We start from the raw sequence: 26220 nt of genomic DNA, 5'->3' as shown, positions 1-26220 counted from the left end.
AACTTTCATCTTTATCTGCCTGCAGCCCCAGGGTTATAAGCCAACCCACCCACTTAGCATCTTTGTCCTATGGTGCCAGGGTGGGATGTGGCTTAGATGCTAAACAGAAATAAAACAACCCAGGAAACCCCCTGGGCCAGCCTCTCAAGGTACTCAATCCCCTGTCACAGGCTGCCATTACCATGTATCTGAGCCTTTCTGACAGCACCCCTGTGCGGTACAGCTGTGCTGTTACCCCACTGTACAGCTGGGCAACTGATGAACAGAGTGGTCAGGTGACACCTGGGAAGTCTGCAGCAGAGCAGGTAGTTGAAACCAGGGCTGCAGAGTCTCAGGTGGATGCCCCGGGCTTAATTTGTGCCTGGGCTGAGCCCTGGTGCCTAGTTGCTTGAGCCCCGGCACCTCTTTCATTATAGATTAAGCACTGCCGGCGCCCTAAGCACTGCTCCCGATTAACAGTGCAGCTTTGCAGCCTGTTTTACGTTTAATTTCCTAGATTTAGTTGAAGGGCAAACAGAAAATCTGTTGCTGATTTAAGAGCTTTGCTGCTGGAGTTGGGATTGCCTCAGGCTGACCAGCGTGCGCTCTGCTGGCTGTGCAGCGTGTCTCAGGACCTGATCCAGCCCCCAGGGGAGTCAATGGAAAGGAGCCCGTTACCTTTGCCAGGAGCTGGGTCAGGCCCACGTGTGCCCCTGTAGACTGAAGGGGACGCTCTCTTGTGCAGTGCCAATGTGTAGTAGCACGTGCTTGTTAAATGAAGTCAGACCAGGCCAAGCTCAGGCTATGACTTGGCCTAGCCTCTTTGTGCTGTGGCCCTGCCTTAAAAGCATGGGCAGAGGGGAATTAGTTCCACGCCTCTGTAACAAAAAACGCCAGACAGCATTCTGCTCACACTGGGAAAACCCCTCGCCTCGGAGCAGGGGCCCAGCATAGAACAGGGATGGCTCCACAGGGGGCTGTGAGCATGTGAAAACAGGGGGAGATGAGGGTCAGGCTAGAAAGGAAACCATTTTGTGACCTTAACTCTTGCGGTCGTGATGGCTGTACCGGCACAGCTGCCATAGTCCTTGGGGGATGGTCAGGTGACCCTTTCCTTTTCTGGCTTGCTGTGATACATGTGTGCAAGCTGCTTCTGCAGACACTGTCCCTGCCACAAAGAGTTTACAGTGAAAAAGGCAGGGAAGGGGGATGGGTCTCAGGAGGAAAACCAGGTGGTCAGGGGATTAAGGGCACAAGGATTGATAACTCCAGTGCTATTTGGTTTTGATGTAAGTCCAGCCCTTTTTCCGCAGTAGGCGATGCTCCAAAGGCAGGTTTTAGGAGCAATTAGAATGAGTTAGGGTGTGATGACTAGTGCACAGAAGGTCACACAAAGCAAAGGGACAGCATGGAGGCCAGTGGGGTCTGGAATCTGGTGTTCTTAGGAGGCCAGGGAGTAGGGTGGCCAGATGTCTCAATTTTAGAGGGACAGTCCAGATATTTGGGGATTTTTCTTATATGGGCACGTATTACCCCCCACACTCTGTCCTGATTTTTCATACTTGCTGTCTGGTCACCCTGCCAGGGAGGGAGACCAGGCCAGACGTGTCGGCAAGGGCTGCGCTGTGCAGGGGCTTGAAGGTGAGGAGTTGTCCAGAGCTGATGGGCAGCGGAAAGGGGAGCCAGTGGTGGGGAAGGAAGCTGGCTTGGCAGCAGGGTTTTGTACAGGGCTGTGAGGGACGAGGTCACTGGCACGAAGATGCGAGAGGAACAGGCTGCACTGATGAAGGCGGGAGAGCACCAGGGCAGAGATGAATGATTTGGCACTGGGGTGGAGAGGAGAGGTTGAATTTGAGGGTGGTGGGAAGACATTGGAGGCAGGATGTGGTTCCATCATGCGTGTGGGAGCAGAGAACAGTCCCCCTGCAGCTGTGGGGCTGGATGCTGACTGGAGGTGTTCTCCAGGGTGGAGCAGAAGGAAAGCAGTGCAAAGGGCCTGTGCGGGGAAAACAGGAGTTTGGTTTAGGTGGTGATAAGTGTGAGATGGGAGCCAGGTCTGACTGACAGGGAATCTGCTGTGAGATGTATTTCAGCTGGCATCCCCCAGGATCCAGCTTCCTGTGTGTGCAGTGTCCTGTGATCTACCTATGCTGCTGCTGGAGCTCAGTGCCCCGCGGGGGTGGCAGTACTCCAGTGAGCATCCCCCACTAGACCCTTCCTGGCTAAGGGGGAGAAGGTGGCAGGCAGGGCACAAGGTGACCTTGTTTTAGAAATCGCAGACATATGGTTCATGGGACCCTAAAGTGCTCAGCATTCTGGTTCCATGCTTTGATGCTGAACAGCAGAGTTGATCAGAGAGCAACTGAGTTCTGCCTTTCCCCCTTGTGCCCATCTGGCCCTCATTCTCCTCCTCTCTCTGCTTCTGACGGCCATCCCTTCCTCTCTGAGTTCCCCCAGCGGGGTCTTGCACTGACTAGACAGGGTCATTGACTCACTGCACTTCTCTGGCAATGTCATGTCACGTTAAGCTTGTGCCTTGTCTCATATGTCCTTCCTAGGGACCTGATTTGAAGCCCACTGAAGTCAGTAGAAGTCTTTCCAGCTCCGTGTGAGGACAGCACCATAGGGGTGCACTGAACACTCTAAGTGGGCTGGCAATGTGTCCGCAACAAACTCTTGGCAGTTATAAAATACCTGATTACTGAGTAATTGTCTCTTCCTCTGCTTACAGAGCTGCAGATGTCATGGGCCTGATGTTATTTAGCCCCTTTAAAAGTAATGCTGCCCTGGCTTTGACCCTGGCTGACCTCTCCTGGCCTTTGGTAAATTCTCTGGGTGATGTGTGGTTCTGTGTGTGGGGAGGAGGGGCGTAGAAACCAAGCAGCAAGGTCACCAGGTTTTAGTATTCGTGACCTCACTGACACGGAATATGTAGCATGGTGCAGGGCCAGTGCTGGCTTCGGAGAGACAAGTTCTGTCTTCTGTGGTCATGAGAATGCAGCTGAGTTATGCATCGCCATGTCTTCCATATGCCCTTGTGCTGTGTTCCCCGGTAATGCTCAGGTCACCACTGAATTCCTGCAGGAGAGAGAGCAGTCCCTGACTGAGCCAATAGAAAGGACAGTTGATCCCAGTGATACTCCTGTCAGGAGGTGTGCGAGATGCATAATGCTGGGCTTGCAAGCATACCTGATTTGCTGCCCCCACACAAATTTCCCACAAAATGCACTAAACAAACACACAGGGAATCACCAAATGAAGCCAGAGGAATCTTACAAGCAGACTTTAAAAGTGCCAGGTGCCCTCTCCTTCCCATTAAAGCTGCCTCCGAGGCCTCTCCAGAGTGGAACAGATGGTAACCCCAGGAGGAAATGCTAGCAGCACCTCACCCTGTAACCAGCTCTAGTCATGAGAGCTGCCTCTGATTATATATACATGAGAGAGACAGCGACTGCAGATCAGTGCCCAACACAGTTAGGTTTGTCCTCAGATTCACCCCTGTTATTAACCAGCTGTCTTTCGGATATCGGCATATGCGAAAATGAGGAATGTTTCCCTGTGGGTAAGCTGTGCCACAGGTTAGGGGGCTGTTCCCCTGCCTTCACCATTTAAGATTCCCCTTTTCCCACCCCAACCAGGCAGGGGCATTTGGGAGCGATTGGGGGATTTCAGATTTTATAACAACCCAGCAGGAAATGCTGGCCATCAGCAGAAGGGAAGTGTTTGTGTGGGAATCTGACTAGAACAGGCTTGGCAGGAGACTCCCCACCCTCCCATGTCTTCCAGGCCTCAGGAGAGAGCGGTGATCTAGGCTCGGTCTTGCATTATCAACCCTTTGCCTTTATTTCCCTTCTTGGCCACTGGTTTGAATCCAGCTCAGGTGGGCTAGTAGAGCTCGAATCTCTGTACCACCTTCCAGCACTTAGGTGTGAATAAAATCCTGTTTTACAACCTCACCGTATGTTAAGAGAACAGTTCTTGAAGTTACAAAGTCCAGCACTCGGAAGTTAGGAAGTGCCTGTGCCACCTTAATTCGCCCCTTGTGCATATGCATTATGCGTCTCTAATTACATGCTCACATGCTGTTTTTCCCCATAGGACCCTGGCTCATTCAGTGCACAGATGGACGGTGCTTAGGGAATGAGGCGGCTGTTCAATATTTCTTTTTATCCTCATTATTCAGTGTGAGGCTCCAGGCCTTCCTTACTGCACACTGTCCAAACTGCTCTGAATACAGAATTATTAATTTCCTCGTAGCCTTTTCTGTAGTGCTGTAGTATCGGAGCCTCACAAACAGAACTGAATGTATCTTCACAACATAGCAGAGTATTAACTCCAGCTTACAAATTGGGAATTGAGGTACAAAGAGATGTGGGACAAAATTTGCAGAAGCTTCCACTACATTTAGACCAGGTGCCCAAGGTGGCTAGCTAAGGCCTGAGTTTTTGGAAGTGCTGAGCACTTGCAACTTCTATTGGGGCCGACCCTCCATTGCTGTGAATATCTTAGCTTCATGGGGGTAGGACAGCCTGCATTAGCTGAGCTCCATAGAGCCAGGACCGTTTACATGAGCTGAGGATCTGCCCCATTGACTTGAATTCCATTTGTCCACCCTCAGCACTTCCGAAAATCAGGTTTGAGTTTAGTGCTCAGAAAATGAGCAACAGGTTAATTCAAGTAGTGACCATTGTTGAAAATTTTGGTCTAAGTGACTTGCCCAGCATCCCATAGGAAATTTGTGGCAGAGGCAGGGATAGAACCCAGTTTCCCCAGGTGACAGTTAATTGCCATAACCATCCGTTCTCTTCCTGTACTTACCTGCCTCTCGCTTTCTAAGTTCTGCAGCAAATGAGGCCGGGGTCCTACAAACAACAGCTTTATTCACTACACCACCCCTGTTCTTCCCAAGAGGGCATCCATCCTGTGAACTGAATGAGGCAGGGGTCCTGTGGAAACACGTGCATGTCTTCATGTAATTAATGACTGTATCTTAATGCATACGCACAAGGGGGCTGAATTAAGCTTGTCTGGGCAACCTTGATTTGAGGGATTGGGGCCAGAGCAATTTGCCCAAGGTCCTAGTCGAGTGCTTTGACCACAAGACTATCCTTTCTCTTGACAAGAAAAGATTTTTCAATGGAGGTGGATATAGACAGTGCCTACACTTTCATTTTGCAGTTTTGCAGTGAACGCCCCCTTGTAAGTGGCATGTAAAGGGTGCTGTCTCTCCCTGTCCCACTCCCCACCCTCCTTTGGGGAGTAGGAGCTGCTGGTGCAGACACAGTTGCTGCAGTGCACTGGAATGAATCCTGTCCTGCTGAGTAATTGCTCTGGCCATGTTTAAACAATTGCTCTGCAACTGGGAAATGTGCTGAACTTACCCTGTGCTGGTAGGGGGATTTCTCTGCCATACAATGAGGTCATCAGTCCTTTCTGAAAACATTTCCCTCCTCCCCCCAAGGTCTGTAAAGAGCTAAAAACCCATTCGTCAGACACTGTGAAACAGGCAGGGATTGGCGTTGATTTCTTTGCAGTGACGACTTGATTCAGATTTGATTCTTGCAGCATGCACCTCATGTGCAGTGTGATGGCACTTCCCGAAATACATTGATTTCTGATCAGGGTGTGAGATCAATGGTGACTAGGGAGTTAGTTAATGATAGTGTGATCTGGTGAGTGACAAGTGTGAGTGTGTGTGAGTGAGTGTGCACGTGCGCCGCAGTGTATGGACTGCTCCCTTGTCACCTCTGGAGATGTGGGTTCAGATCCAAACTCAAGGTGCAGTTGAAACTGTGTGCACAGGGGTCTTGTGTGGGAAGTGGCATTATAATACAGGACTAAGATGACTGGGTAGAGTGTGCGTCATGGGAGTAGGGACGGGGAGCTGGTCTCTTTGTTTTGTGAGATCTAGGATAACCCTAAATAAAAGCCATCCATGAAGAGGTGCTTCCTTTGCTGATCTGTCTTTCGAGCAACAATGCAAACTGCCCCATGGGAGCGGTGACTCCAGGGATGGTTTCTCAGACTGTCATTAGCAGCAGCTCGGGGTGTGATACTGACAGTGAGCTCTGGCTGAATTGATGGCTTGCCTGTGGAGAGCAGCCTCTCTTGTTATCTCACAGGCTAGAACAGACTGGCTCCCTCTTTCTATTCCCCTCCTTTGCAGGAAGGACCAAAGCCTGCACTGCCACTACAAGAAATTCCATGTGGTGGAGAGGAGGCGCCTACGGAAGCAGGTGCTGCTTTTTCAGTGGGGCAGGAGTTGGGGCACTTGCATTTGGCTTTGGGGATTAGCATGAAGACAAAACAAAGACAAACACACACAAAGGGGGAGAGGAAAGAACAGCAAAGATAGAAAATGCAGCTGCTGCCTCTGGTGTTAACTTTCACTTGCAACCTCACTGCTGGAGAAACCCAGGCCCAGCACATGGTCTGATCAGCAACGCCGAGACCTGGCAAACTCGTACCAGCATCGGGCTGTTTAGACATTGCATTTAGCTGCTCTTTCTGATCCCAGGCTCACAGCAGGGCTGCACAATATACATTCTTGACTGGCTAAGCCAGATTCTTATTAGACATTAGAAAGACATTTGAAGTTAGAAAGATAGGGAAGGAGAAAGGATGTGGCGAAGGAAAAGGACACACTTGGGGAGTAGGGAGTGATATTCAGGATTTAGCCAGAGCCAGTGGAGGTGGCAATGTCACCTGGCTCCTTTCTCTCTGGCCTGGTCTGGTCAGGGCACCTTTCAGGATTAACATGAAGAAGGTCCAGGGTCCCAGGAGACGGTGGCAACCATGATAATGAATCTCATTCTGTCCCTTTTTTTCAGCTTCTAGCCAGTGTTGCAGGGACAGCCCCCCCCCGCCAAGTCTCTTTTTTGAGGATCCCCAAAGGGCAGTGATGGGTGCAATAGCCTGTCCTCTCATTATTTTGTCCACCAATTATGCCTAGTTTCCAACATATAAACTTTGGTTCACTGATTTCTGGTTCTGCACTTTTCTTGTTTACAAAGTGTGATCTTAGCACAGCCCTTGAGTTAGATCAGTAGGCCTTTCCGTTTGGGCTGATTCATTCTGTCTTTTTTGCACCTTTCCCCATCAGCATTTGTTGTTGTGACATTTGATGAACTTTCACTTACTTTTTACAGTTGAGCTCACACTTAGGATAATTTTGTAGGCCCACTTATTGCAACAGAGGACTATCAAAAAGAAGGTGAAGAGGTGACTTGATTAAGGTTAGACCTACATAAGAAGAGGCCAACTTGTAACAAGATGCAGTGTCTGGAATCTGATGTTAGGAAAAATTCAAAATTTATGTTTAGCATGTCTGGAACAGCTTACCAAGGGAGGTGGGAAATTGGTCACCACTTGGAGACTTTACATTGAATTTGGATGCCATTCTAAACAATGAGTTCTAGTTCAGCCCTAAGTTATTAGCTTAGTACGGCACCGCTTACAGGTTACTTACTGAAGGGACTGCTGGTTAACGTTCTGTGGTCTGTGCTATGCAGGAGGTCAGACGAGATGATCATAGTGGTTCCTCCTGGCCTGAAATTCTGTGCATCTCTGCAATTTGAATGGATGGAAATAAAACCTTGGAGGGTCTGGAGTGCCTGCCCCGAGGAAAATACATTGTGTAATCTGGTACCTTTCAAAGTTTTTGTTTGTTGTTTTAAAAATGCTAAATTTTGTAAAAAGTCACCTTTGTCTAAAATGCCAGAAAAGAAGCAAGATGTAAAAGTATACTCTTGAATTCTGGCTCGGCAGTTGGAGGATGTGCCTGCCTGGTGTGCTCTGCAGGCTTGGATCCTGGGTTGTTCAGTGGCACCACATTTGGATGTGGCATGGTGGGCTCTGTGCCGTTGAGCAGTGCGAGGAAAAAGCACAACTCAAGAGGAAAGAGAAGAGCAGCTTTGTGTCTCTGAAATGCTGCCTGTCTGCTGCTGCCTTAGGGAGTGAATGCGTGACCCAAATCCTTGCATTCAATTAGCAGGTCAGAATATTTTTTGCACTGATTTGTGAGTGTTTGGGAATGTCAGAGAGAATTGATTTTATTGACGTCTCAGGAAAATGTAACCCAGCTGTTACTTGCCAGGAGATGCAGTTGTAGGCAGCTGTTTGCCTCACAGCTGTTACAGGCAAGAGCTCCGAATTAACAAGAGACTTCAACTAAAGCCAAGTGTACTTGTATTTTTATCCTTTTCTGACCTCCTTCCCCTTTCTTGGTACCCTGCTAACCTTTCAGAGCAAAGATCCTTCAGTGTCCAGCATGCTTACCTGATCTAAGACAGGGCAGGAACAAAATGATGGATAACTGTGTTTTATTGTCTGGTGCAAGGCACAGCTTTTAAAAGTCAGAATAAATGAATTCAGTAAACTAAAAAGAGGAAACATTTTTCTATTTCTGGCAACTTCAGAAGGAGGATGAGAGATCTGGTTCTTGGTCTTATGGGGCATTTTGCAAAATCTAAACTGTCCTGGATCGCCAAATAGGCATAGAATAATTCTCTTCTTCTGGATACCCCACAGAGTTCTGCTGCCATAACTCCAGCAAGATCTGATCTGGACTGTTCTCCCAGGATGCTTTGCAGGGATTTGGTTCTCATGACTATTAAAGTACAGTAGTACAATAAAAATATTCACTACCTAGCCCCAGAACTCTGGCAACTGCTTCCCGGATCATGCTGTCAATGGAGTAGATGAGCGGCAACTCTGGCAGGTAAAAAGGGCCACTTTCCCCAGAAGAGAGCTGATGAGAGAGAGCATGACCTAATGGACTCAGAAGTGAAATTTGCCCCAACCAGTTAGACTGCAGTCAAATTAATTTACAGTTGTGTTGGCAAAGCAAAGGCCTCCGTCCACAATGATTTTGAATCTGCAAAGAAACCAAGTATTTGAACTTGTTCTTGGAGGAGGCACTTGATTGCTCCCTGCGGTGGGGAAATGGCTCCCGAGCTGAAGGACCTTTCTTCTCTTTGCGCTCATGTTAGTGTATAGGTGTGACATTATTGACGTGAACTGTGACCATATAGATCATTGTTGCAACCAAGGTCCTCTAGTTGCACCAAATCTTGTACAAAGGAGGTCAAGTAAGGGGTCTGTGGAAAGGTTGTAATTTGCTGGTTATGGTTATGCTGTCTGTATATGTGTCTGATTTTTGTAGTTGAAGTTATGAATATGGCTATGTACTTGTATCTCAATGTGTTTGATTCCAAGTAGCACCAGTGAAGCATTTGGTCAGCTTCTTGAGAAAGAACTATTCCAAGTAAGTGCCCAATCAAGAAACACTTGACTGACAATGGACCCTGGAAGACTCCAATCCACATCTGAGGAGCTTTCCTGGGAACGTTCAAGATCGCATGTAAGCAATGGCTGCCGCCTGAAAACTGAGTCATGCATGGACATGTAACTTGCCAATCTGACTCCAAACTCCATCTTGCTACTGTGATTTTCCACAGTAAGAACAAAGGGGTTTCCTTCCACGTGGCAGAGGATATAAAAGGCCCTGGAAACTCCTCCATTTTGTCATCCTGATTCTGACCTCTGGAGGAACTGTACTTGAAACTGAGGGTACGTCTACACTACGGGACTATTCCGAATTTGCATAAACCGGTTTTGTAAAACAGATTTTATAAAATCGAGTGCGCGCGGCCACACTAAACACATTAAATCGGTGGTGTGCGTCCATGGTCCGAGGCTAGCGTCGATTTCTGGAGCGTTGCACTGTGGGTAGCTATTCCCTAGCTATCCCATAGTTCCCGCAGCCTCCCCCGCCCCTTGGAACTTCCGGGTTGAGATCCCAGTGCCTGATGGGGCAAAAATCATTGTCGCGGGTGGTTCTGGGTAAATGTCGTCAGTCACTCCTTCGTCTGGGAAAGCAACGGCAGACAAGCATTTCGCGCCTTTTTCCCCTGGATTGCCCTGGCAGATGCCATAGCATGGCAATCATGGAGCTTTTTTTGCCGTTTGTGACTCTCACCGTATGTGTACTAGATGCCGCTCACACAGGCGATTCAGCAGCGCTACACAGAAGCATGCTTTTGCTTTTGCATGACAGCAGAGATGGTTACTAGCCATATTGCACCATCCAAATCCTTCCATAAATTGGAACTGAGGATGATCATGGCTACCAGTCCTTTTGTACCATTTGCTGCTAGTGCCCCTGGTCAATCAGCCAGGGGCGCAAAAGCCAAGAGTGGTTACTAGCCATATTGTACCTTCCATCGTTTTGTACCATTGGCTGCTGTCATAAGTGCCCCTGGCCGATCAGCCAGGGGCGCAAAAGCAAAAATTGGGAATGACTCCCTGAGTCAATCCCTCCTTTTTGGTATCTAAAAATAGAATCAGTGCTGCCTAATATAGGCAAGTGTGCTAGAGAACCACCTGCTCTGTGTCAGAGCCCGCAGAAATTATTATCTGTATGCTATTCACAGGGGGTGCTCCTGTAACAACCCCACCTGTTGATTCCGTTCTTCCCCCAGCCTTTCTTGGCTACCGTAGCATTGTCCCCCCACTTGTGTGATGAATTAATAAAGAATGCAGGAATAAGACACACTGACTTGTTAGTGAGAAATGAGTGGAAGGCAGCCTCCAGCTGCTATGATAGTCCAGACAGGACATTAAGCAGTGTGTAGGAGAGAAGCCCAGCATCCCACTGCTAGTCCAGGGGCAACTGAATCTTTTCTTTACACATGAAGGGTGGGGGCTGATGGAGCTCAGCCCCCTGTTGCTATGATGAGGATGGTTACCAGCCATATTGCACCATCCATCCACCAGAAAAAATTAGGGCCAATAGGCTGATGACGAGGACGGTTACCAGTCCTTTTGTACCATCAGCTGAGGCTGATGATGAGGATGGATTTCCATCTTTTTGCACAATCAGCTTATGCTGATGATGATGGATTTCCATCATTTTGTACCATCAGCCGCCCATGACGGGGGGGGGAGCAAGGATGTTGGTGTTGAGTGCTGCACTATCGCGTCTATCTGCAGCATTCAGTAAAGATAGGGTGACATGTAAAAGAGTCAGAGGATTGTTTTACCTTTCGCTTCTGGGGGTGGGTGGGGGGTGGGTGAGTAGATTGCCAAGCTATGCCCTGACCCGCGGGCACTGTGTTTGACCCTAGAAGCATTTGGAGCTCAGCCAAGAATGCAAATAATGTTAGGAGGCTGCAGGAACTGTGGGATAGCTTCAGTCCTCCAGTCCATGCGCATCCATTTGATTCTTTGGCTTTCCGTTACGCTTGTCACGCTGCAGTGCGCTGAGTCCCTGCTATGGCGTCTGTCTGGAGATTTTTAAAAAAGGATTCTGAATTTCATCTTCTGTAACGGAGCGCTGATAGAACGGATAGAACGGATTTGCCTGCCCTTACAGCGATCACATCCGCATGGTCCATGCGGGAGCTCTTTTTTTTATTTTGATTTCGGACTGCATCGCCACCCGTGCTGATCGGAGCTCCACGCTGGGCAAACAGGAAATATTCAAAAGTTCGCGGGGCTTTTCCTGTTTACCTGACCACTGCATCCGAGTTCAGATTGCGGTCCAGAGCGGTCACTGGTGCACTGTGGGATAGCTCCCGGAGGCCAATACCGTCGATCAGCGTCCACACTAACCCTAATCCGATATGTTAATACCGATACTAGCGTTACTCCTCTCGTTAGGGAGGAGTACAGAAACCGGTTTAAAGAGCCATTAAAATCGATATAAGGTGCCTCCTAGTGTGGACGGTTTTGGCGTTAAATCGGTTTTACGCTCCTAAAACTGATTTAAACGCCTAGTGTAGACCAGGCCTGAAGCTCTGAACGACCCATCCAAGCTGGGATGTTTGTACCCCAGAGACTCGACTGGTTTAAATCGTCAGTAATCCCGTCAAGCCTGAAACAAGCCTGAACTAAGAACCTTGCAATTGTTGTATGTATTTGATTCCATTTAACCAGTTTTAACTCTCATCTATATCTCTTTCTTTTTATGAATAAGCCTTTAGATTTTACATTCTAAAGGATTGGCAACAGCATGATTTGTGGGTAAGATGTGACTGGTATATTGACCTGGGTCTGGGGCTTGGTCCTTTGGGATTGGGAGAAACATTTTTTTTTCCACCTGGGTATTGGTTTTCATAATCATTTATCCCCCTAAGGAGTGGCTCTGGTGGTGATACTGGGAAACTGGAGTGTCTGAGGGAATTGCTTGTGTGACTTCTGGTTAGCCAGTGGGGTAAAACCAAAGTCCTCTCTGTCTGTCTGGTTTGGTGTGCATTAGTAGTGAAGGACCCCCTGCCTTGGGCTGTGACTGCCCTACTTGTCCTAAATTAATACTCTCAGTAGTGTCCTGCCAAAGGCCACTTTGTTACAATAGGGAAGGAGGTTCTTGTCGCTAAGGCAAAAAACTGGACTCCAGGAAATAGCTTTGCTGTTGACTTGTTGTGTGGCCTTGGGTCAATTATCTTATCACTTGGGTCACGATCACTTAGGTTGAGGTTTTCAAAGCCTGCTAGGGGATTTAGCCACACAGTTCCTATTACCATTAAATTAATGCAAGTAAATGGTAAGGGGGATGTAATGCAACAGGGGTTTACTAAAGATAGATCATGCCAGACTAACCTGATTTGCTTCTTTGAAAAATAACTCTTTTTTTAGATAGGGGAAGTGCAGTAGATCCAATATACGTGGACTTCAGTAAAGCATTTGACACTTTACCACACTGGAAATTACTAGTTAAGTTAGGGAGGATGGGGATCAGTACAGAATTGTTAAGTGGCTAAGGAACTGGCTAAAGGGGAGAAGACAATGGGTTGTGCTGACGGGTGAATTATCCGACTGGAGGGAGGTTACTAGTGAAGTTTGCCAGAAAAAGTAAGAGTGTGTTAATGAAATTTGCTGATGGTATACAATTGGGAGGCCTTGTCAATACAGAGTAGTATTGTACAGGAAAATCTGGTTGATCTCGAAGACTGGAGTGACAGAATGGGATGAAAATTCAGTAGTTCAAAGTGCAAGGTCATGCACTGAAGACCTAATAATAAGAATTTCTGCTACAAGCTGGGGCTCATCAGTTGGAAGCAATAGAGGAGAGAGACCTGGGTGTGTGGGTCAATCACTGGGCTATTAGCCACCAATATGATGTGGCTGTGAAAAAGGCCAGTGACATCTTAGGCTGTATCAGGCAAAGCATTTCCAGTAGAGATAGAGAGCTGTTCATGCCATTGAACAAAGCATTGATAGGACCTCATTTGAAGTACCTTGTACAGTTGTGATCACACGTGTTCTAGAAAGATGAATTCAGACTGGAACAGGTGCAGAGAAGAGCTACTAAGATGATCAGGGGAATGGAGAGCCTGTCTTATGGGAGGAACGGGAAGAGCCTGGCTTGTTCAGTCTAGCGAACAGAAGGCTGAGAGGGGATCTCATTGCTCTATGTAAATACATCAGGGGGTAAATACCAGGGAGGGTGAAGAGCTATTTAAGCTAAAGGACAATATTGGCACAACTACAAATGGATATAAACTGTCCATGAACGAATTCAGACTGGAAATGAAAAGGTGTCTAACCACCAGAGAGGTGAGGTTCTAGAGCAGCCTCCCAGTCAGAGTTGTGGGGCAAAGCACTTAATTAGTTTTAGGAGATAGCGGAACAGATTTTTTATTGTGATTGTATGACAGGGTTGGTTGTGGTGGTAGGGGGCAAGGCTCAGAAGCCCTGGGGCTCATTTCCAGTATATGTCTCGTATTTCTGAAGCGCATGCTTCAGGGTTTCAGCTGCCTACCTGCAGGGGTTAGGGAGGGTTTCTCCCCCCCGCCCAGTGTATTCAGGGGTGGGATTTTTTGTTTATCATCTTCCTCTGAACCAGCAGGGCTACCATGGCCAGAGAAGGGACACTGGGCGGGACCAGGGCTCTGAGGTGGCTCTGAACATACTCTCTCTCAGGTGCTTGGCTGCATGTTTCTTTCTCACATGTTCAGGGTCTAACTGATCACCAAGTGTGGGGTTGGGAAGGAATTTCCCCCTAGGTCAGATTGTCAGCAACCTTGGGGTGTTTCACCTTCCTCTGCAGCATGTGGGTCACCTGCCAGGATTATTTGGGTCTATCTCACTTCCTCATTTCCCTGCTTTTGCGGGAGCCTCAGGTCCTGATGTACCTCAGTCCCTCCTGTTCTATGCCTGTGGCACATAATACTCCAATCTCCTGTGGGCTGTAATACCTCAGTCTCATTTTGGTGGTTGGGTTTACCGTGAGGTGCTGGGTGGGAATGCATGGCCTGTGATATGCTGGAGGTCAGACTAGGTCTGTGGTTCTCAACCTATTTACCATTGTGGGTCGCATATGAAGCTATCTGTGTTATGTGGGCTGCATCCACACAATGTATATGACCTGTATGGCCCTGAGGCTGTCACACGGGCCACTCCTGTGTGCTGATTGGGCCGCAGGTTGAGAACCACTGGACTAGGTGATCTGATGGCTCCTTCTGGCCTTTAAATCTGTTACGAACATGAATATTTGTGTGGCTAAATCTCACTAGTCGGCCTTGAAAACCTGAGCCTGACCTTCTCTGTCACCAGCGTACTGTGAGGAATTGGTCACTCATTTGAAAAGCAGGGTGGGATTTCGTGATCAAGATGCTGGATAAGTACTAGTTGAGATCTGACTGGGTTGTTCAGCTTGTCCTCTGTTATCTAGACTGTGCCGAGCAATTTTGATGATGCAGCAATGACTCATTCAGCAGGATTGCAAGTACGAAATTGTTATCCTCTTATCTGTTTTCTTCTTCTCTCTTCAGTCAAACATTTCATCCTGTGAGTGTTGGCGTGGAGCTTCTTGTCTTTAATAATGCCCTGTAGATCAGGGTGGATAAAAACTAATGGCTTTTTAAAAATGGATTTTTTCATTTCAATTTATGTGAAATTAACTTGTATTTAGATTTCTAAAAATGACAGCATATATTAAGGTCTAAATTTAATCGATTAAAATCATATCAATTACATTTAAAAACATAAGCAGTATATGTTTACTGCCAAAGTTTTCAAGAAAGTCAAATCACTGAACTGATAGAAATCACGGGCGAAGCACCTGCAACCAGAAAAATAGCGTATTCTGCAGGTGCAGAGAGAATGTTTTCTTCATTTCAGTGTATTTAACTAGTTTAGTTCAATGATTAGTTCATTCAGAGTTAAAAACTAGTAGGAAGATGAAAAAGCAGGAAAGCTTGTTTTCCTCTTCCAATCTATTAATAAAAACTAGGTCTGAGAGGATGAGATCTGTCGGGATCTGATATCTTGAAGGACACAGTGATAGGAAACAATCAGTTTCATTTACTAACTACAAATAATACTTCCTTGCATTAATAAATCAGTTTTAAATGCAAATCTTGTTTTGATAAACTTTTCTTCTTGTATATCCAGAACATTTAATGTAGTTTTATTTAACTAATTAAAAAATGTAAATGCTATGGGGTTTTTGCATTTTTAATTGCATTCAAATTCCCATCTAAACAGAATTTGACACGAAGCACAAGTAAAAAAAAATTAATCATCTGGTAAATAAGAAATGCATTAGCCACCGTTTTCTAACATCATGAAAATGTAAAAAATAAGAATCTGTATAAATGTAATTTAAGCTGTATAATTGCTTAAATAAATGTGTATAGACATCATGTATCTTCTTGGTTCATAAAAAGAAGCACTAAATTTTGTGTAAAGGGTATATTTAGTTGCAATTCAATGTGTTTTAATGGTTGTCAACCAGTGAGAATCAACCTTTTTTTAGGAAAATAACTAAAAAGTACAAATGCAAAACACAATTAAAATGGAGGAAAATCAAGGTTTCCTGCTTGCTGATTTAAATCATGATTAAAATCAGTGATTTTAAAGTGCTTTGATTTAAATCAGCCCACCCTGCTGTAGACTACAGGAACTACCCAGTAGTTGTTGCTGCAGCTTCGTTTATAATCTGGTTCTTTCGTTTTCATTCCCTAGGTCCAGCTGGGAACTTCCTGACTTGCGAGAAGGGAGAGTAAAAGCCATCAGTGACTCTGATGGTGTGAGCTACCCCTGGTACGGGAACACCACGGAAACAGTGACCTTGGTTGGGCCCACTAACAAGGTCTCCCGGTTCTCAGTCAGTATGAATGACAATTTTTACCCCAGCGTGACGTGGGCTGTCCCTGTGAGTGACAGCAATGTACCACTGCTGACCAGGATTAAGAGGGATCAAAGCTTTACCACATGGCTAGTAGCCATGAATATGACCACCAAGGAGAAGATCATCCTGCAGACTATAAAGTGGAGGATGCGCGTTGACATTGAAGTGGATCCTTTGCAGCTCCTGGGGCAGCGAGCACGACTAGTGGGAAGGACTCATCAGGAGCAGCCCCGGATTCTGAGCCGAATGGAACCCATCCCGCCAAACGCACTTGTGAAACCCAATGCCAATGATGCCCAAGTCCTCATGTGGAGACCCAAACGAGGCCAGCCTTTGATAGTGATACCTCCCAAGTAGATGGTGTGTGGGCGTGCGTGCTTGAGGGCATCATTGCTGTTGGTATGGTGCAAATGAACTGGATTTTTGAGCCAAAGCAGACCTCTGGTGAATGGAAACAGAGTTCCTCCTTATTCAGAAAGAATATGGTACCTGGTAGTGGCCAATGCTATGTCACAGAAGAGGAATCACACAGCTGGTGGACTTGCGATGACATACCTGGGGGATTCTGTACTTCCAGGGTATTTTGGCTGGAAGAGGCTTTCTTACCTGAATAACTCATATTCCCTTGCCATAACATGCAAGGAATGAGAATATGATTAAACAGTGCCTGTGGCAAATGCTGCTTCCCAACCAATTAGATGTAGAAATGGAGACCATGCACACCAGACGTTCATGGTCTTCCAGTTCGATCCTACTGTCTGACCGATGGGGCGGGGTGTTACCACATTTTTATACCTATGCAGTTTTGATTGATAATCAAATGATCACCTTGCTCATTGGAACTAAAAGAATGTTTACAAAGGGGGGGAAATAACAACCCATGCCATCTGTTCCACTTAGCTACAAACAAGCTCTGAGTCCACATGGAACTGTCCAAGGTGCTGAACTGAAGTACAATGTGAACTACCTTCCTCTTCCCAAGAATAATTTCTTCAAATGGATTGAATTAGGACATTTTGCATGCATCTCAGTGTGTTTCGAGTAGTTGTGTATGTTAGGAGCTGCCATAGTTCTTTCCATCCATTGAGTGAAATCCAAGGGAAATCTAGATGTAATTTAGTTCTAAGATACACTAATCTTTCCTAGCCCTCCATTCCCCTCTCCCCCAAGCCCTTCTTTTAAAGAAGCAAAAATAATTCTCAGTAAAATGACAAATTATGAGCAATGTCTGTTCACCCAGCAAAGGGAGAACCAGGGAGATGTTGACTGTGTTTGCATGATGTCCAAAAGGCTTGGATGTACTCCAGGATTCAAATACTTCCTTCAAATATGTAAGTCCATTGCAAGAAGCTGGGGTTCTTGCTCATTTTCCGTATGAATAGCTGTTCATTTGGAAAGCCACATCCCTAACCGCCTGCAGAGCAGCGTAACTAAAAGTCTGCACACAGCGTGCTTCCAGGCCCCAGGGCCTGCCTTTGGAGCCATGGCGCTAGGACATGGGGACTGCCTGTCTGCCCATTCGCTGGGCAAAGGGAAGCGTTTGCACCACCTTCAAGGGGAAGGGATAGTTGTTCATGAAAACTCCTCTGAGGTTTCACCTCCTGCAGCAACAAAACAGTAGCTTCTGAGAAGGATGGTTAGACATGCATGTCTGTGAGTGAAATGCTCCTCTAGCCAGGCACCAGTGCATGGCTGAATCCATCCGGGGGATGCGAGGGGCTGTTCTCTTTGGGAATAAGCCTGAGCTTCACACTCTGATGAGGACGTTTTTGGGGGGTAACAGGATCTTTGCTTTTTAAGGGCCCTCACCACAGTTGGTTGCTGTGAAGGTGATGGTGATGTCATGACCAGAGTGGGGAGAAATGCTGTGGGTCATAAACTCATGGAATTTTCTACTCGTTCTTCCCCTGGGGGTGTGATGCGCTTCTCCTCTCCCTATCTATGTCCCCCAGCAGGTTCATCGTGTTAGCCTGTCTTGGAGGATATGCAGAAGGAAAAGGATTTCTGCATTTCTGCTGGCCTCTGGACAGCAGTGCTGCCTCCCTGGAGGCTGCCCCAGGAGCCTTGTCAGGGAAGGGCCATGGCTCATGGTGCAAGAGATTATAGTAATAATTTGTCCTGTTTTCCCCCACTCACACTGACTGGCTCTTTCATCTGGCCCCTCCAGTGTAGGGGAGCTGGTTGCCTGGTTGGTGGAGGTGTTCCAGCAAGGAACAGAAGTAGCAGTGCTACCACCTTCTGGGCACAGATGCAGAGGGCAGGGAAGTCAGGTAGAGAAGAAGGTGTAAAGTCTTAAGAGCAAAGCTCCTGGTTTTCCCATCTTAGTCACCAGGAAACAAACAAAAAACAAAAACAAAAAAAGAGAGAAATGCAGAAAATGTGTGGTTTATAAACAGAATGTGTGTTACCATTTTAAGGCACTGCTAACTACTCAGCCCAATGTGACCAAGAGATGATCTATAGCATGTTTACCCAGCTGCTAATTTAAAGGATATCTCTGCGGGATGTCCAGAGGCTCCCTTAGTATTGACTCCAATCCAGTGGAACTCTTAGCGAGTCCTAGATAGCGTGAAATGATACTGATTCATTCTGCATGGAAACTGCAGTTTCTGCCCTTCCGGCATGAGCCCAGTGACTTCTTGAAACCTTGGATTATTGCTCTGAAAAGCAGTTAATCTCTCAGTAATAGAAAGATAAAGTTTCTGTTGTTACGTGAATTTAGGCTTCTGAACAAAGAAACCACACAGCATAATTCCACAGTTCAAAGATCTCCATTATGTCTGCCTTCATTCAGAGCATATCCTACTGAGCACCATTCATGTGCTGTCTGTGTTAGTGTACATTGGTGGTAGGTTCTCCTGACAGTTTTGCAGAAAACCCTTGTTATAGTATTAGCCCTGCTTTTCTGAGCTTGATTTTTAAGCCGATTTCAGTGGTGATTTCACTGCTTTGAAATCCAGGGCTCCGCTATCCTTTTTACAGAGTTGATGTTTTGCTGCATTTTTCCCACTTTGCTTATGAGCCTCATGCTTTTTGCGTCGCAGGGATCATACAGGACCTCCATAGGTGCACTTGGGTGTCTGGTACGTTCAGGGCTTCTGTGGTCTCTGTGCGGGCTAAGCCCCCTTCGAGATCACTGGGAACAGTACCTGCCCAATGACGCCAGTGTCTTTTGAGCAAACCTCTCTGGAATTTGATTCTTATGACCAGGGTACAGAGTAAGTACTGAGGACCCACAGAGGAGATGAAGCGAATGCAAGCTGAAATCTGTTGGGGAGGTTTCTCCTTCACTCCAGGAAAGGTCTCTCTGTGCTATGTCCCCCTGCCCTGGGCGTCTTGGCCTTCAGCAGAGCTGCTCTGGGTAGAATCAGTGGAGAGAGCGTTGCAATGTCATGCATCCGTTAATGCCATCCCAGTCAGCCTTAATTCACACAGAGTCACCAGCTTGCCTCAGCTGCCCTGCACCCCTGTGGCTCTGGTGTACCTCCTATCCCCATTCCTGGCTGGTGCACCGGCAGCCTTTCTCTGCCATCCCTTGGTAGCACCTGCAGATGCACAGGACTGCTAGGCTTCCACAGGGTGAGTTTGAGAATTCCATGCTCTCACCAGTTCATGGGCCCCTGGAAGCCATGCCTGTGCCTGCCTGCTCAGGGCAGATCTTTCAAAACTTTTGAGCATGGATGTGCTGAATTTTCCCCAGACCTTCAGCCCTCTGATGTGGCTTTCAGGCAGCTGGGGTGCATGACACTATGCCCTTAAAACTGGCATGGAGAAGTAGGTTGTTTTCCAAGCTCTACCCCACACCTATTATATGCCGCTAGTAGACTCTGGTCTTACCCCTCACACCACTCTAGACCAAAAATCCCATCTTCTTGTCTCTCTATTATTCTCAGTAGTATTTGTTATTAATTTCTTATCCTTTTGGACACCAGGAATGTTGAATTTCAAAACTTAGACCCAACATTTTCAGCTGATTACAGCATCTGTTTACAGCATCTGGCCTAGTTTACAGCATCTGAAATCAGCCTACTTGTCTAAGAGCTTGCTGAAATTTTTCATACAAAAGTTTTTCAGGGAAAATTTGCCTTTTTTTTTTTATGATGAAACTTTACGTGGAAAAATTGTTGTCATGATCAGAATTTTCCATTTTTTGACATTTTTTGTGTCTTATTTTCATGTTAATTGGAAAGGTTATCAAAATATTTTTTTTAATCATTGTTGACATTTAAAATGTAGTTTTTGGAACGTGGAAAATTTTCAAACCAATTTTGGTTAAAAACAAAAAAACCCCAACACTCAAATGTTGAGAAAAATGGAAATGGGATGTGTTTCTAACTCTGAAGTGGAAACAACGTCCGCATTTTTCACAAAATAAATTTCCCATTTCTCAGTCAGTTCTAGTGTCCAAGTTTGGAAAACTTTGGCCTGAGGTTATAAAGTTTGGGGCCAGAGTCTCAGCTGTTCTAAAGGTGTTTGTCATTGGAGCTACATCTGTTTGGTGCTGGATCCCGTCCCTGAATTTTGCTCTGTCCCTCATTTTGGACTTCCTGCCCAATCATTTTAAAGTTCACGTCCTGCATTTTGGTCTGGAAGATTGAGACTGGAACCACAATTTGGGCAACCAGTGCTCTCCATCTTAAGGAGAAACCCGCAATACCACCCAGCTTCTCAGAATTGCTAAAAGGCCTGAGGAATGCAATCACTAATGAAATCAGTGTTGTGGGCGTGGATTTAAAATGCAAACCTTCAGAGGAATTCTGGGAGAGCAGTTGTTGCACAGCTGGAATCTGACAGCTGTGAGATTCAGAATCTGTTGTTCTCCAGCTAATACCCCTAACACAAAAGCTGTGAGGTGAAGCTGGTTAAAACCGTCACTTGTGGAAATGACTTTGCCAAGTATATATGAGAGCAGAAATAGTGTCAGAGGCAGAGGGGCCAGTGAGGCATTTTGATCTTGCTGGGGCTGCATGGGCTTATTGAAATGGGAAAAAACCAATGTCAGACTCTGTGCTCAGTGCACAAAGATGTGAATGCACCTGCACCTCTGAGCGAAAAAGGTGGTTAATCAAAGCCATGGAAGCAGCTGAAATACCACATTTGTCAGGAGCTTTCTTGGATAGGAAAGAAAAGAAATTAGTTAGCTCAGAGAGATGCTGTTAATTTCACTGCAGGGGCATTAGTGCCCACAGGTTCTTCAGGGTCTGTAGGCCCCACTGAGCCTGTGCCCTCTGTGGAAAATCCCCTGTTAAAAGGCAGGTTTTCACAAGAGCTGAGCACCCTCGCAGCTCCTGTAGTGCTCAGTTTGTGTTTTCATATGGGGGACTTTCCACTGTTCCTAACAGGAGCTGCTGGATGATCTAAGTATGGTGGCTCCCTGACAGATATGTTAAGGCTTGATGGCACCCCACAAGCAAAGACCGTTGCTTTTCCCAACTCAGGACACTAGATGCAAAGGGGACCTCAGAGTTAGGATGGTTTTGTGACTTTATTCAGTTTTATACAATTTGTTAATGATATAATCAGATTTAATCTGGGGGTTTAAAACTATAACTGGAAAATACAGCTTTTGGGGTGTGTTGGGACACAGTCTGAGCTTGTTGTGAGACGAGCAGGCCTGTTTCGAATGGCAGAGCTGCGCACTGTTTGGTTGAATCTCTGATAGCACCAGACGTAAGTTGTTTTTGAAGTTTAAATGATTTCTGTTTGGGTTTCACAGGAGCCATTGCTGACAGCCCTGGCTCTGAGATCCCTGGAAGTGAGTGGAAGTAGCACTTTTAGAGCTTCGGCACTGAGTTCTTCGTACTCTCCTTTAACCAAAATTCAGGATTCCTGGCTTGTTAGATTTGAAAACTTGTTCTTCAGTGCGTGATCACTTGACAGTTTTAAGATGCACCTGTCTCTCTATCAACCCCTTTCCCCTCTGCTGCTACCAGCACTGGAGGCCTCTCTCTGTCCTCTGCACCAGCAGGGCCTCTCAGCTGAGAGGCTTCCAGCTGCCTGCTTCCCCAGCAAGGAGTCTCTCAGCTGAAGGCCCCCTGCCAGAGTGGAGGGCACAGAGAGAGGCCACCAGCAGCAGCATGAGACATAGACCCATAAATAAAACTGGTGATTTTTAAGCCTAGCTTAATGGTCTTTTAATTATAAAAACAAAAATTGGCTTAGCAATTACATTTTCCCCCAGACATTCATGGCTCTATCATGAACCCCAAAGGGTTGGGAAGCACTGGTCTGGAAAACTTGGGCCCAGTTGTGCACTTGTGGCCGAATGACTAAGTTTGAGGTTGGCATCTGGTTTACATTGCCCAGCCCTAGTGCTTCATTTACTCTGCTCCTGCCAGTCCCTGGGCTTGTTTAGGGTTGCCTGGTGGAGCAGATCTGGGTGCTATCAGATAGCTTAGGAAAAGCCCTGTGGGGAATATGGCTAGTGATTGGTGCTTGGTTCTTAGCTCATTTTAGGAAGGGGCCTTGTGAAGAGAGAGGTTCCTGCGCATTCTCTGTTTGGGAGAGGCAGCCTCTCGTAGCTGGGCTCCCCATTAGCCATCGAGCCATGCCCACCGCTCCTCTTCTGAGTCAGCCGCTATTGTTTAGCGTTGTAGCTGCAGAGAACGATCATGGCCAGATACAGTCTACAGCTGTGATCTCTGCTGCTCCTAGGGTTTGAAGACACTTCAGCACTTGCCACACTGAAAGCATAGAGGGATAAACCCTGGCCCCATTGAACTCCATGAGAGTTTTGGCAGTTGACTTTAATGGAACCAGGATTTCACTGTAAAACTTTAATGATCACAGGTCCCCCGCTAAGCCTAGTCCCACAAGAATGGTGTAAGGGAGCAGAAATCTTGCCCTGGATGGGGAAGGGAATGCTGATCAATTCTATTAACTTATTTATTCAGCTACTTTTTTTTTAGAGTGGGTTTTCCCTGAGCTTCTAGTATACATGTACATTAAGGACAGCATGCTCCAGTTGGAATGGGCACAATTGCACAGGGTCTTGACTGTAGAACCTAGGAGAGAAACTGAGGCCAGGTCTACACTGCAGAGTTCGGTTGAGGTGAGGCAGCTTATGTCGATCTAATTATGTGAGTGTTGACACTACAGCCTTGCTCCCGATGATGTAAGTGCCCTACTACACTGACATAGTAACTCCACCTCTACGAGAGGCGCAGGACATTTGGTGTAGTTAGGGTGACACAATGTCCACATGTCCATGTGGACACTGCGTTACTTACATCGACTGTTGGCTGTCATTCTTGTCAATGTCACAGCTCCTGGGCTCACAGCTGGAGCGCCCGCCCTGCACTCTGGGCACTCTGGTTGAGAGCCCCAGCTGTGGGCCCCTTGCAGGACTCAATTTCACACCTTGGCCCCTACCAGCCTATCTTGTCAATTTCACAGCTTCAGCTGTGAGCCCTGCTGCTGCTCTGAGCCTGAGGCAGCCATGAAATTGACAAGAAAGGCGGTTAGGCTCCCTGCTGTGAACTAGGTGCCAGGCTCACAGCACAGGCTGTCACCTCAGGGTGGGTGGAGGGCTCCAGCTGTGAGCCCAGCTGCTGCCTGGGCTCTCCGCTCCTTATTCCCCAGCTGGGCTCCCAGATCCCCAGTGTGGAGCTCCAGGCGGAGCTGAGAGCCTGGCCTCTCAGCCCGCCACACTGTCCCTCTGAAGTAGGTGCATGCACTCCTGGTGAGAATGCTCACCACCGACAGGGTAGCGTGGACATGAAAAACCACAGTAATTACCATTGTGTCTGGAAGTTGACCTAAGATAGGTTTAGTTTATGGTGTAGTGTAGACAAGCCCTGATTCCCAGTATTGTGTGTCTAGCTTTAAAGTCCCACGAGACATAACCCCATTCAGTAGGAAAAGTATCAGTACTTTGAGCAGGGCAAAAAGCCACCTTTGCAATTTCCTTCTCTGCAAGCAAGGGAGGAATCTGGAGGACTTTGCACTCTCATTGTAGCACATTGGGGGAATTGGAAACAGACGTTGCTGTTCATAGGCCTGCGTGAATGCTGCAGTATCCACTCTGCAAGGAGTTACAGCTGCAAACTGTGGTGCTCACTTTGCCACTTTATGTATAGTTCCCTTCCCCTCCTAAAGACCTGCTGCTTTCCCATTTTTGATTAATGGATTTTATTAGGTTTGATTTATAGATGACCCCATCAGACATTCTCAGGGTATATTTACATAGTGAAGCATAACTACTTTACCTCTGATTTGCTGGGTTGTTGGGATCCGTGTAGTTCCATTGACATCAGTGGCATTGACTAACTTATACCAACTGGGGATCTGCGCCGTGGTGATTCTCATTCCCCAGGCTTCCCCCTCCCACCCCCGAGTCATTTTGCTCTGCTTTCCCAAAATGTAAAGGGCAGCGAGTCAATAAATGGCTGGGTTTTTTTGGTTAATTTTAATGTTTATGAAAATCAGAACTGCATTGCCCAGATACAGGTACAATGTCAGTGTCCCCTGTGCTCTGTTCCACAGCTGTACCTCAGTCCTGACCTGAACCACTCCTGTCTGGCTCAATAATGGGTACCACCCCCCTACAGTATCACCACTACTGCTTTCTAACCTGCCAGGCCCCTGCCTGCTCCCTACATAGGCCTTTCCAAAGCAGCAGTTTCCAGTCATGAGCAATTATGTGGTACGATGTGGACAAACGTCCATTGCACACCAAGAATTGAGGCCCAGCGCTATAGCTTTGCTTGTGACCAAAGACTAATTTGAAACCAGGTCTCCAGGGGAGGGAGTCTAGTGCAGCAGCTCCCTGTATCATAGTGGCTTCTGTTTGGTCTCTGCTAAGTAGGAAGATTTATGCAAAATTTGGAAGGAGCCAGTCTTCAAAGAGTGGGCTAAGGAGTAGACACATTTGCCATCCATTAAACATTATAATTAAGGCTAAGATTTAGTCATGGGCATTTTTAGTAAAAGTCATGGACAGGTCATGGGCAATAAACAAAAATTCACGGCCCCCTGACCTCTCCATGACTTGTACTATACCCCTGACTAAATCTTTGGGGTTCTGGGGGTGCAGCTGCTACTCTGGAGGCACCTGCTGGTACTGAGGGGAGGCTGGTGCTCAGGGGGGCGGAGGGGGCTGCCCGGAACTGCGTCAGCCACTGCTGGCAGGGGGTGGTCCGGGACCATCACTGCTGCTGCTGGCGGGGGCCTGTGACTGCTGCACTACTGCTGGCGGGGGGCTGCCTAGGACCGCCACTGTTGGTGGGGGGCAGTGCGGCTGGCCCTGGGGCCACCTGAGCTGCTTGGGCGGCCCTGGGGTCAGTCGCACCTGCTGGCTGCAGAAGTCATGGAGGTCCCGGAAAGTCACGGAAGCCTTAATTATAATTACTGAGACCCTTAAAGAGAAATACCAACCCCCATCCCTGGAACCTTTTGTTTTTACTTGAAACTCTCTGAGTATTCCAGAGCTCTGCACATGCATCAGGAAAAGCACTTCTCCACACTTTGTGCATGGTCAGACATTTTAGACTGGCTGCTAGCACAGCTCTGCCTTTTACTTCAGATATCTTTGAAATCCCGTTGGGGGAAGATAATTTTCTTTTCACTCAGCAGAGAAGATCTGGATTCACACTGGGGTGTCTCAGGTGGGTCTTCATTACAATACAGTTGAAGAGCCAGATCAGAATGGGCATGAGATACGTATAGGTAGATAATTACTAAGTTCCTGATCCAGAGCCCGTTGAAGTCAGCGGGGGTCTTTCCATTGACTTCAGTGGGATGTACATCAGGCCCTAAGCAGTGAGCATGCACAGAGGCACGGGCTGAAGTCAGCAAAGCCCCAGGATATCACCAGATCAGAGCATTTCCTGCTGGAAACTCTTGGTTTCCTTTCTGCTGCCCGTTCTTGTAGCCAGCATCTCATATCTCAGGGAAGGATGGGGGAGATCCAGTTCTCAGAAATAGGAACCTGCAAATTTCCTCCCATTGCTAGAACCAAACCGGAATGCCGGGATTTTCGAAGGGTCTCAGATGTTGGGTTACCTTCCTTCCCCTCTGACATTTCATGTTCACAGCCGTGCCTCTGCTTCACTGAGTTCCACTGGCTGCATCAGTTATGCCACCAAAGGCTGCTCTCGCAGCAGGCT

General features: G+C 47.1%; 1 protein-coding gene across 1 annotated transcript in view; it reads left to right on the top strand.

The window, feature by feature from the left end:
• Nucleotides 1–17278, top strand: part of FAM78B (family with sequence similarity 78 member B) — a 29183-nt gene extending 11905 nt beyond the window's left edge. Inside the window, exon 2 of the mRNA XM_045028634.1 lies at nucleotides 15949–17278. Coding sequence (XP_044884569.1) covers nucleotides 15949–16471 — 523 coding nt within the window. The 3' untranslated portion in view covers nucleotides 16472–17278. The remainder of the gene's footprint in view (nucleotides 1–15948) is intronic.
• Nucleotides 17279–26220: the final 8942 nt, after the last annotated feature.

Source organism: Mauremys mutica, chromosome 8 (genome assembly GCF_020497125.1).
Source record: "Mauremys mutica isolate MM-2020 ecotype Southern chromosome 8, ASM2049712v1, whole genome shotgun sequence".
NCBI classification, from domain to species: domain Eukaryota; kingdom Metazoa; phylum Chordata; order Testudines; family Geoemydidae; genus Mauremys; species Mauremys mutica.
The sequence above is the reverse complement of the archived record's forward strand: the minus strand, read 5'-3'. Positions and strand labels throughout refer to the sequence as shown.